This window comes from Leucoraja erinacea, chromosome 22 (assembly GCF_028641065.1).
Source record: "Leucoraja erinacea ecotype New England chromosome 22, Leri_hhj_1, whole genome shotgun sequence".
NCBI lineage: Eukaryota > Metazoa > Chordata > Chondrichthyes > Rajiformes > Rajidae > Leucoraja > Leucoraja erinaceus.
This window is the reverse complement of record NC_073398.1, coordinates 9,376,339-9,388,887: the sequence shown is the minus strand read 5'-3', so window position 1 is coordinate 9,388,887 and position 12,549 is coordinate 9,376,339. Positions and strand designations below refer to the sequence as shown.

General features: G+C 43.9%; 1 protein-coding gene across 1 annotated transcript in view; it reads left to right on the top strand.

The window, feature by feature from the left end:
* dera (deoxyribose-phosphate aldolase (putative)) overlaps nt 1-12,549 on the top strand; it is a 39,306-nt gene extending 26,757 nt beyond the window's left edge. The window contains exons 7-9 of the mRNA XM_055652903.1: nt 10,204-10,316; nt 11,416-11,565; nt 12,388-12,549. Of these exons, the coding sequence (XP_055508878.1) occupies nt 10,204-10,316; nt 11,416-11,565; nt 12,388-12,444 (320 nt within the window). The 3' untranslated portion in view covers nt 12,445-12,549. The remainder of the gene's footprint in view (nt 1-10,203; nt 10,317-11,415; nt 11,566-12,387) is intronic.

Sequence of the window (12,549 nt, the reverse complement as noted above, 5' to 3'; positions counted from 1 at the left end):
CAGCACAATCCTACATATTAGGGTCAATTTACAATGTTTTTACTGAAGCCAATTTACCTACAAACCTTAACGTCTTTGGAAAATGAGAAGAACCCGGAGATCCAGGGGAAAACCTACGCAGTCAAGGGAGAACGTAAAACTCTGTACAGATAGCATCCGTAGTTAGGATTGAACCCAGGTTGATGGCCACTCCTGGGTTGTAATGTTCTAAGAGGAGCACTGTAAGAGTATTGACAGCAACAAAGGGAGCCTGAAGAAGGACCTAACCTGAAACGTCAACTGTTCACTCCCTCAACAGGTGCTGCCTGACACACTGAGTTCCTCCAGTACTTTACTTCCAGCATCTGCAGTTCCTCTCGGCTCTCTAAACTCTTTGGTAGTATTTAAATGTCCCACATTCTTGTGAATTGTAAATTTACTCTTCCTCCAGCACTGCTCAAATTACCTGTACAGTTACTCCATGTTACAGCAGATGGCACTGTTTCTTGTAATGAAAGTAACACGATGGCAGGAATAAGCTCTATAATGGACCGAAATCTTCAAAAAATTGAGTGAGGATCTGTGCAACGTCTTACAAACTTGTCGAGTTTTTTTATGGAGGTGACGAGCATGATTTGTAAGGGAAGGGTGGTGGATGTTGACCACGTGGATGTTAGTAAGCCATTTGAGAAAGACCCCAGTGGTATGCTGATCCAGAAGATTAAGATGCGCAGGATTCACAGTGACATTGTCGCATGCATTCAGAGCTCAGTGACTGATAGAATTCAGAGGGTTGTTCAGGCTGGGGGTCTGTAACCAATGTAGTTCTACGGGGATCTGTGCCGGGAGCTCTGTTGTTTTTGTATATACAGTATACACGCGCACACACATGCATACACACATGCATGCACAAGCAGACACACGTAGACACATACGCAGGTGCACACAGACAGGCAGATGCATGCAGACAGACACATATATACAGATACACACACACAGATTTATATGTGTGTATATGATTTGGACATAAATATAGATAGTAAGTTTCAGATTCAGATTCAACTTTAATTGTCATTGTCAGTGTACAGAGACAATGAAATGCATTTTGCAGATGACAAACAGAAGTTTGCAGATGACACTAAGTTTATTGGTTGTGGACTATGGAGAAGGCTGTCAAAGTATACAGTGGGTATAGATCATCTACAGAAATGTGTGGAGAAATAGAAGATGGAGTTCAATCAGAGCAAGTGTGAGGTGTTGGACTTAGGGAGGTCAAATGTAAGGCAGTGTAGAGTTAAGTCCCTTAACAACATTGCTGTACAGATGGGTTGGCTTCCCAGAAAGTGACAATGCAAATACTGTAGGTACTGTAGGTAAGCGTGTGGAGGAGGTTTACCAGAATGATGCCTGGATTAGAGGATATCAGCTATAAGGAAAGGTTCTACAAACTTGGATTTCCTCTGCAAGGCTGGAGTTTGAGGGGAGACTTGGTAGAAGTATATACAATTATGAAAGGCGTAGACAGAACTTTTTTCCCAGGGTGGAAATATCAAAGACTAGAGTGAGCGGGGCACAGTTTGAAGGAAATGTGTGGAGCAAATGCAGAGTTGGTACACAAGGTTAATTCCCGGGATGGCGGGATTGTCATATGTTGAAAGAATGGAGCGACTGGGCTTGTATACACTGGAATTTAGATGGATGAGAGGGGATCTTATTGAAACATATGGGATTATTAAGGGATTGGACACGCGAGAGACAGAAAACATGGTCCCGATGTTGGGTGAAGTCAGAACCAGGGGCCACAGTTTAAGAATAAGGGCAGGCCATTTAGATTGGAGATGAGGAAAAACTTTTTCACCCAGAGAGTTGTGAATCTGTGGAATTCTCTGCCTCAGAAGGCAGTGGAGGCCAATTCAAGAGAGAGTTAGATAGAGCTCTTAAAGATAGCGGAGTCAAGGGACATGGGGAGAAGGCATGAACGGGGTACTGATTGTGGATGATCACGGTGAATGGCGGTGCTGGCTCGAAGGGCCGAATGGCCTACACCTGCACCTATTGTCTATTGAATGATTGCAGCAGCTTTGCAAGAGACTGAAATGCTGGAATCTCAAGTAAAAAGCTAACTGGTGGAGAAACTCTGGGTGCGGCAGCATCTTTGGAGTGAATGGACAGATGATCTTTCAGGCAAGGACCTTCTTCAGATTCTAATGTACTGTTGACGATCAGGAGTGAATCTCTTGCCCTTTCATGTCAGTTATCCCCCTTGACTAAATATGTAATGTTACCATCTGAATGGTTAAATGATTTCTCAAATTATTGAGTTTAGTTTATTGTCACACGTACCGAGGTACAGTGAAAAACTTTCTGGTGCGCGCTATCTAGTCAGCGGAAAGACAATACTTGATTATAATCGAGCTGTCCTCGGTGTACAGATGCAGGATAAAGAGAATATAGTGCAGGATAACGTCAAGTGAAGTCCAATTAAAGATTGTTCGCAGGTCTCCAATGAGGTAAATGTTAGGTCAAGACCATTGTCTAGTGGTGAGGGACGGTTCAGTTGCCAGATTACCGTTGGGAAGAAACTGTCCCTGAATCTGGAGGTGTGTGTTTTCACACTCTATCTCTTGCCTGATGGGAGAGGCGAGAAGAGGGAGTGAGACTTGTCCTTGATTATGCAGGCGGCCTGCTGAGGCAGCTTGAAGTGTAGATGGAGTCAATGGAAGGGAGGTTGGTTTGTGTGATGGTCTGGGCTACATCCACAACTCTGTAATTTCTTACGGTCTTGGATGGAGCTGCTCCCAAACCATGCTGTGATGCATCCTGATAAAATGCTTTCCACGGCACATCTGTGGAAGTTGGCGAGAGTTGTTGGGGATGTGCCAAACTTCTTAAGCATTGTAAGGAAGTAGCGGTGTTGGTGTGCTTTCTTGGTCATTGCTTCAATATGGCTAGTCCAGGACAAGTTGCTGGTTATATATACTCCTCGCAACACTGCAGGATATTTTACTCACTTCATGCTTGATTATCCTAATGTTTTTTTGCATAACACAGTCTGAATACCTTTTGCATACTGTGCATTAACATTGTATGCATACTCCCAAACCCTAAAGAAGAGTCGTTTCCATACTTTATTACTTTATTCATTACTTGGGGTGTTTAAGGCACTTAATAGTATACAGCATGGTAATAGGCCCAACGGCCTTATTTATCCATGCCGACCAAGATATCCCACATACACTAGTCCCTTTGCCCACATTTGGCCCATATCCCTCCCACCACTTTGCTATCCAAATGTCTTCTACATGCTGTTCTTGTACTTGCTCTGACCACTTCTTCCGGCAGCTCATTCCATTCACCCACCAACGACCGTGTGGAGAATGTTGCCCCTCAGGTTCCTATTGAATCTTGCCCCTCTCATCTTAAACCTGAGCTATGTTTTAGGTAGAACCCTATTTTTAGATCCTCCGGGTCAAAATCTGGAGGAATATGTTTGAATGGCTGTTTGTTGGGGTAGTATCTCTCTCAGCGGGCATACAGCTTGAATTGTGTAGCAAAGAGCAAAAAGGTCATTTAGTATCTATTAAGAAAATAAAATTGCTACTTTGGGTTGACCATTCTCCAGGACTGAAAAGCAACAAGGATTAGCGAGAAACATTGACCCAGAATTCACACACTAAAAGTTGGCCTGTTTTACTCTTTGTCCCATTGAATAGTTTTCAGTGTTCCTGAGAAACGTGGCTTCCCGTAATTTGCAGCTTTTCCATTTGTTGCAGTCCAAAGCTCCATCATAGGCTTCCCATTGATTGAAGATTTCCATGTCGGTGCTTCCATGGAATTCTGCGAACTTCCCTTGGGAGCATCGAGGAAGCTGTGTGACATTCTTCTGGCAACGATTCACATTGATAATTGGAAGTCCACCAGCCATTCATGCACACCGTAGAGGCAGCGTGACTCTGAGTCATGGTGTCGATTAGGGCTCATGATGGCTCCTAATATGTTTACCTGCTTCCTCGCATATATCTAATGAAGACTAAAACATAATTTACAAATGTTTAATAAACTAACACTAACTCGTTTTGTACAGAGTGCAGTAATCTCTCAGTTTAGCTCCATAATACTCAGTTAAATCACTAAACCAGTTGGTTTTAATTGGCTCCTGAATTATCTTGTAATCATTTTTTACCATAAGGGATTAAAACCCTATGATATTGAACTTGCTTGTGACATCTTTGAATAATCCCCCCCCCCCCCCCCAATACCTCTTTCCCCTCCAACGCCTCAGGATATTTCTCATTGGAGAGACCGCAATTCTCAGGCGAAAAGAAAACAGAATCACATTTTTTTAGAAAACAGTTATAAAAAGGAAAGCTGGGACTCAAAGGGCCAAAATAGCTGTCATTTGATCATAATTGCAGATAAAGCTGATTATAACTAATTGCATACTGATCTCCTTTAGAAATTAATTTAACACTCTCTTCCAAATAATGGATTTTTATTTCATCTGTTCCTTTTGCAATAAATAATTTGTGACTTAGAATTTTAAAATGAGAGTAATAATTTAATGCATTAATCTTTGAAGTCAGTAATTTCATATTACTCTTCACAGTCTTTGGTTTGCAAATGAATTGTATTTTAATTCTCAAAAATGTATTTAAAAAGCATTAGCCATTACGTGATAATTAAGAAAGATGAGTACAAAGGAAATAACACATTAAACATTTCTTTAATGAACTGAAAAATGTTAATCTTGTCCTGTTTAGTGACGAGGTACAGAATTGCAGCTAAAACCCTTGGAGAACTGAAGCAAATGAATTTGGTGCTGAGTGTAATTAAGACACATTGTGAAGCAGTGAGAATAAGAATGTTATCTATCTATTTCATCAAAAGCTCATTATTAAATGTCAAAAGAAGTCATCTGGTTATGGGTTGTATTAAACTATCTCAAGATGGATTTTCCTGTGTTAAAATGGAGTAGAAAGCCTCACTCAAACCATACAGAATTTCTAATTTCTACTTGCAGATCTCTACAAAAATAACAATTTTAACTGTTAAAATGTTTTAAATTTTAATTTGGGGGGGATAGCAGAGTGGCGCAGCTGGTAGAGCTGCTGCCTCACAGCACCAGAGACCCGGGTGCAATCATGACCTCGGATGCTGTCTGTATATTGCACGTTCTCCCTGGGACAGTGTGGGGTTCCTCCAGGCCCCAATAACGTGCGGGTTCGTAGGTTAATTGTCGAAATTTCGCCCAGTGTGGGGGGAGTGGATGAGAAAGTGGGGTGAAACAGAATTAGTGTAATGGGATGGTCGATGGTCAGCATGGGTTCAAGGAGCCGAAGGGCCCGTTTCCTCGCTGTGGCTCGAACCAGGGTATTTGGCTCTGTGAGGCGGCAGCTCTACCCGCTGTGCCACTGTGCCTCCATAGGTTCTCACCCGTAAACCTAATCCTACCTCATGCAACAAACTAGCCAACCCAAACCTGTGCTAACATCGCTCGGCCTTCTAATTGCTTACTGCACCTGCCGTTATGTTTTCATAACGGTGTACTTAAGAACACAGAGACCCTTCTGAAGAATGTAGAAATAGGAAACTGCAGATGCTGGTTTATTTAAAAAAGTGCTCGAGGGGTCAGGCACCATCTCTGAAGAACGTGGATTTGTAACGTTTCTGGTCGAGATTCAAGATACCTCTGAACACCACTTTCTCATTATTTAATATATGTTTGGCCCTTTTCCATCCAATCTAGACTGATAGTTTGGAACAGATGTTCTCTCCTCTGTCCAAGTACTTTAACTTAATTTCCTCTGCTTGATGTTGGCTACCTCATACTTTATATTAAATATATAAAATGGAAGGTAGGAGCAGTCTGTTTGTCCTCTTGTGCCAAAATGTTACCTCATCAACTCTTACCTCAACTAATTCAATATCCCTAAGTTTAGGTTTATTATTGTCACGTGTACAGTGCAAAGCTTTGTTTTGCATGCCGTCAAACAGATAAGATATACCATATTCATGTACCATCAAATAGATAAGATATATGATCAAACTCGGGTAGAGTGGCACAGTGGCACAGCTGGTAGTGCAACTGCCTCACAGCACCAGAGACACGGGTTTGATCCTGACCTCAGATGCTGTCCAAGCGGAGTTTGCACGTTCTCCCTGTGAACACATGGGTTTTTCTCCGGCTGCTCCGGTTTCCTCCCACAGCTCAAATAGTTGTGAGTTTGTAGATTAATTGACCTCTGTAAATTGCCCCTAGTGTGCGGGGAGTGGATGTGAAAGCTGGATGGCAGAGAACGAGTGTGATAGGTAATCGATGGTTGGCCTGGATTCGATGGGCCAAATCCATCCTGTATCTCTAAACTAAACTAAACAGTAGAGAGAGCAAAGGGGAAGATACATAGTGTAGTACTCTAAAATGTTCCAGTCTCGATCTTGAATATTGCCAGTTCTCCTATTTGAGAGGTTCCAAATACTCACTGCTCTCAGGGTGCAGAAATGTGTTTGCATGGCCATTCCGCGAGTGACTGACTCAATTTAGGAATCTTGCATGGGATGGGGGATCAGAATTGGGCAATGAAGGTGCAGGTGGGGATGAATAGGTGGGTAAATATTGAATGCTCATATCATTGATTGCCCAGCACACCAGTCAACAAGTCGAGATTGTAAACACTGAACTTTCCCTAATCACTTTCAAAATATTTTTTTGAGTTTTTCAAGAACCAGAGGACATAGCCATAAGTCTAGCCACTTGTAGCCACAAGTCGCAGAGTTTATTATTGATAGCAAGGTCGGAAACTGTGCTCCCTGCACCCAGCCACATCCTAAAAACCAGGACAGCACACATTCCTCAAGTGAAGTCGTTTATTGGTTCAGATATCATCTAAAAACATTAATTATGTACCTTTATAAATAATCAACTTTTTGGTGCAGTTTCGTTTAGTTTAGAAATAAAATAGACAATAGGTGATTCGGCCCTTCAAGCCAGCGCCGCCATTCAATGTGATCATGGCTGATCATCCCCAATCAGTACTCCGTTCCTGCCTTCTCCCCATATCCCCTGACTCCGCTATCTTTAAGAGCCCTATGTAGCTCTCTTTTGAAAGTATCCAGAGAAACGGCCTCCACCGCACTCTGAGGCAGAGAATTCCACAGACTCACAACTCTGTGAGAAAACGTGTTTCTTCATCTCCGTTCTAAATGGCTTACCCCTTATTCTTAAACTGTAGCCTCTGGTTCTGGACTCCCCCCAACATCGGGAACATGTTTCCTGCCTCTAGCATGTCCAAACCCTTAATAATCTTATATGTTTCAACCCTTCTCATCCTTCTAAACTCCAGAGTATACAAGCCCAGCAGCTCCATTCTCTCAGCATATGACAGTCCCGCTATCCCGGGAAATACAACACAGAAAAAGGTCCTTTGGCCCACAGCGTCCGCACCGACCAGCAATCCCTGCGCACGAACGTTAACTTACATACATAAGGGACAATTTACAGAAGCCAATTAACCTATAAACCCATACGTCTTTGGAGTGTGGGAGGAAACCAGAGATCTCAGAGAAAACCCACACAGGTCACGGGGAGAACATGCAAACTCCGTACAGACAGCACCCGTAGTCAGGATTAAACCCAGGTCTCTGGCGCTGTAAGGCAGCAACTCTCCCGCTACTGTCACCATGCCGCCTTTAAACGCAGCAATTACTTTTTTCCTGTCGATTGTGCTCTTAATATGGACATCTTAATTGGAACCTGAAGGGCAACATTTTCACACAGAGGGTGGCGGGTATATTGAACAAGCTGCCAAATAAGGTAGCTGAGGCTGGTACTATAACAACATTTAAAAGACACTTGGACGGGTACATGGATAGGAAGGATTTAGAGGGATATGGACCAAATATGGGCAGGTAGGACTAGTGCAGATGGGGCACAGCTATAGGAGATCACACTGAATCTCCCCGTTGGTCATCTGTGGAGTGGAGAAAGCGATGTGATGAGTGGGTGTGACATTCTCCGCAAGGGAGGATCAGTCCATGGCTAGAATGCATCGAGGAGACGGTGGGAGTGGCTTTGGCAGGCCAGCCAAACTTCCTAGTGCTTCAAACATTACAGTCTCCATTGCAAAAGGTTGCTACCCCATTTGGTGGTGGCTTCACCTCGCTGATATCTCCCGTTATCCGCTCATGTGCATTTCCAACTCCAGATAATAATCCCTTCGCAGTATGCTCGAAGGCTTAGAATCCTTCTGGGTTTGCCTGTGGCCAGATCAAAGCCATTTGACTCTTACAATGCTATTCCCCCGGAGATCATGCCCAAATCCTGCCGGCTTTACTTGGCAGGCTGCCTCTTGCAGAGGGTAGTCTGTTGGATGGGTTCCAATGATACGGAGACATAGAGCGATACGAGAAAGGTAAGTGCCACAGCACCCACCCGTGCCTTATCTTTCACACACACATCCCTCTGAATAGATGGGCCTCTGGTGACCTTGGTTCTGCACACTCAACACTCTCGCTGTGGCACTCTTCTCTGCACGCAGCGTAGATGGGGTTCACTCTCTGGCGGGGGGGGGGGGGGGGGGTCCAGTAACACATTGCATTTTGAACTTGTTTTAGGATCTCATCCAAAATACCTTACAGAAATATGATGCCTGTTAGAAGCAGTGTATGGATTTTCCTTGTCCTACGCTTTGGTCAAGTTGAAAAGATGTCAGGATGCTCATGCTTCTACATCTGCAGGAGAGAGGCAGATTAAACCATTAAACGGTTAAATGTTTCTATACACACACATACTCTCACGCACTCACACTCATACACACTCACACACTAACACACACTCTCACGCACTCTCACTCACTCACACACACTCACATACACACTAACACACACACACACACACACACACACACACACACACACACACACACACACACACACACACACACACACACACACACACACACACACACACACACACACACACACACACACACACACACACACACACACACACACACACACACACACACACACACACACACACACACACACACCTGAAGAAGGATCCCGACCTGAAACATCACCCATCCATTTTTTCCAGAATGCTGCCTGACCTGCTGAGTTACTCCAGCACTTTGTGTCTATCTTTGGTATACACCAGCACCTGCAGATCCTTGTTATTACTGATTAAACCATCCGAGGCACTCATATATTTTTAAAGTGCAACGTATTCATTCCCCCATTTATAATAAGGCCAATACCAACTGGAGGAACAGTACCTCACATTCTGCTTGAGCAGCTTACAACACAACGGTATGAACATTGAATTCCTCAATTTCAAGTCAGGCACCCCTGTTTGGGGCAGTATCACCTGTAGAACCCTTCTATGGTGGGCAAGACCGTGATGGGCTGAGCAGTGCCTACCAGCCTCTGGAACCTCCTATGTTCACGAGCATTCAAGTTGCCCAGGTTAAAGGGCACAATGGCTGCACTTGAATATCCGACTAGATTGGTTGCTGAAGTCTATGAGGACAACCTTCACATCAAGTGTCACTACCAAATGAACCACAATGTTCCTTGATTCAGCCCCCCTATCTTCTAACTTCTTTCGATCTTTTCCATTTTGAGACTATTCTGGTTCATATTAATTACATTTTGGCTCAGCGCAGTCAAATTCTTTAAAAAATGTCTTTGACTACATTATTACCAGCCAAATGGAATTCTTGGAGAAATGTAGTACTTGCATTTAATTTTACCAACGCTATTAATTACAATTATTTTTTATTATTTAACAACATTGTTATCAAATCTTTCGTGAAACTAATTCTAGAGTTAAACGGAAATGCAAGGAACTGCAGATGCAGGAATCGTGAGCAAAATACAAAGTGCCGGAGGAACTCAGTGGGTCAGGCGGCATCTGTGGAGGGAATGGACAGGCGACGTTTTGGGTCAGGACCCTTCACTCACGCTCACTCACACACTCTCACACACATACCCTTAAACTGGAAAGGTCCCAGACTGAAATGTCGTGTGTCTATTCCTTCCACAGATACTGCATGACTAGCTGAGTTCCTCCAACACTTTTCCACTGTTAAGAGCTTTAAGCAGTTGTACAGAATTTCTATCCAATGGTACTTTATTTGAAAATATATCTCCTTAAAAAAAAAGCTTTTATTTTACTAACTTCAACGATAATTTCAATGACAGTGTTTCCTTTTTTTTAATTTTAAGGTTCTGATTTTATAAAAACTTCGACGGGAAAAGAAGGGGTAAACGCCACATTTCCTGTTGCCCTGGTGATGATACGGGCTATCAGAGAATATCAAAGGAAGACAGGTTACAAGGTACAACCACAGTTAGGTGAAGAATACACAGTAGCAAATGTGAAGCCAGAGGAAGGGATATAGGTAGGAAGAGACGGGGGGAAGAGCAAGGGTGCGGATAATAGGAGGAAAAGGTGTACATCCAGGTGAGGCACAGGGAAGAGAAGAAGGGAAGGGGGGGATCAGTTCAAGGGAAACTTTGTTTTTACCCACAATATCCACCAGTACACAACATGGTGTTTACGGATGCAAGGTTCATACTGTTGGGATGTCAGCAACTTCTCCCTTTTGTATCCTTTAGCCTCCTCTTGTCACCCTCATGTCTCCTTGTCACTTCTAGCCTTTGTTCAACCATCTGCCAAATATACCCCCCCTCCCTTACCTGTATCCACCTATCACTTACCAAGCTTTTCTCCTCCTCCCCCCCCCCCCCCCCCCCCCCCCCCCCCCCCCACTACAAGCAGTCTGACCTGAAATGTCACCTGTCCATGTTCTCTGGAGATGCTGCCTGACCCACTGAGTTACTCCATCTCTTTGTGTCTTGCTTTTGAGAGTGCCTTTGTAAGCTGAAACGTTGGCAACTCGGTTTATTGTCACGTGTGCAGAGCTACAGTGAAAAGCTAACCAGTTAGCGGAAATACCATACATGATTACAATCGAGCCATTTACAGTGTATAGATACATGTTAAGGGAAAAACGTGTAGTGCAAGGTCAAGCTTGTAAAGTCTAATCAAAGATAATCCGAGGTAGACAGAAATGCTGGAGAAACTTAGCAGGTGAGGCAGCATCTATGGAGCGAAGGAATAGGTGACGTTTCGGGTCGAGACTGCCGACTATCGCCGCCTTACCGGGACCGCCGACTTTCACCCCGTTTTTTAACATCACCCATTCCTTCGTTCGATAGATGCTGCCTCACCCTCTTGAGTTTCTCCAGCATTTTTGTCTTCGATTTTTCCAATATCTGCAGTTCTTTCTTAAAGATTGTCGAGGGTCACCAATGAGGTAGATAGTAGTTCAGCATTGCTCTCTGGTTGAGGTGGGATGATTCAGTTGCCGGATAACAGCTGGAAAGAAACGGTCCCTGAATCTGCCTCGCTTAATGTTACCTTGTGCCTTGCAGGTTGGGTTTAAGCCGGCAGGCGGCATTCGCACAGCAAAGGATGCGTTGTCCTGGCTGACATTGATGAAGGAAGAGCTGGGCGATTCCTGGCTCACCCCGCAACTCTTCCGATTGGGGGCCAGTACTTTGCTGACAGACATCGAAAGACAGGTTAGGATTCCAGCAGAACTTGTAATCCACTTTCATAATGCTGCTTATGCTTTTGGCTATGTTTTTTACCTGTTGAGAATGTCTTCTAAATGCGTAATCATCGGTTGAGGCATTGAGTGGAAGGGTCAGTAAGTCATGATGTACGGAGGGATCTTGGGTCCCTGATAAGGAGCAAAACAAGTAAAGGCTGGTAAAGAAGGTAAACAGTATGCAGCTTTCACAGGCCAGAGTATTGAGTATGAGCCCGGAAGTCATGTTGCAGCTTTATCGGACTTTGGTTGGGTCGCATTTGGAGTATTATGTGCAGGTCTGGTGATTAGAGCAAATATGTGGAGACTGAGGAGGGTACAGACGAGGGTTTCTAGAAAGCAGCCTTGAATAGTTGGTATTAACTACAATGGGAGGTTGGACAAACTTAGATTGTGTGCTCTGGAGCATCAGATAATACTAAAATTATGAGATGCATAGATAGGGTAGACAGTCAGAACCTTTTTCCCTGGATGGAAACGTGAAAGACTAGAGGGCATAGCTTTAAGGTGAGAAGGGCAAAGTTTAAGGGAGATGTGGGGGGGAGTTTTTGACAGCGGGTGGTGAGTGCCTGGAACATGCTGCCAGTGTTGGTGATGGAGGCAGATACAGTAGTGGCATTTCACAAGTTTTACATAGGCACAGGGACATGCAGGGAATGGAGGGATATGGATCACATGCCAGCAAAGGAGATGAGTTTAACTTGGCATCATGTTTGGCATTAACATTGTGTGTCTGAAGGGCCCATGCTTTGTGTTTTTTAGGCACTTTTAACAATTCGTTTTTTTCCCTCAGATCTATCATCAAGTGACAGGAAGGTACGCGGCAGCTCATGAGTTGCCCATGGCTTGAAAGGATGTGTTTCACTGCTAGAATATGCTCCTGGGTTCTCAGTCTCTCAATCATTCCTTACCTTCTGACCCTTTCTTTTGCTGGAGCTTTGAAAACATTTCTGTT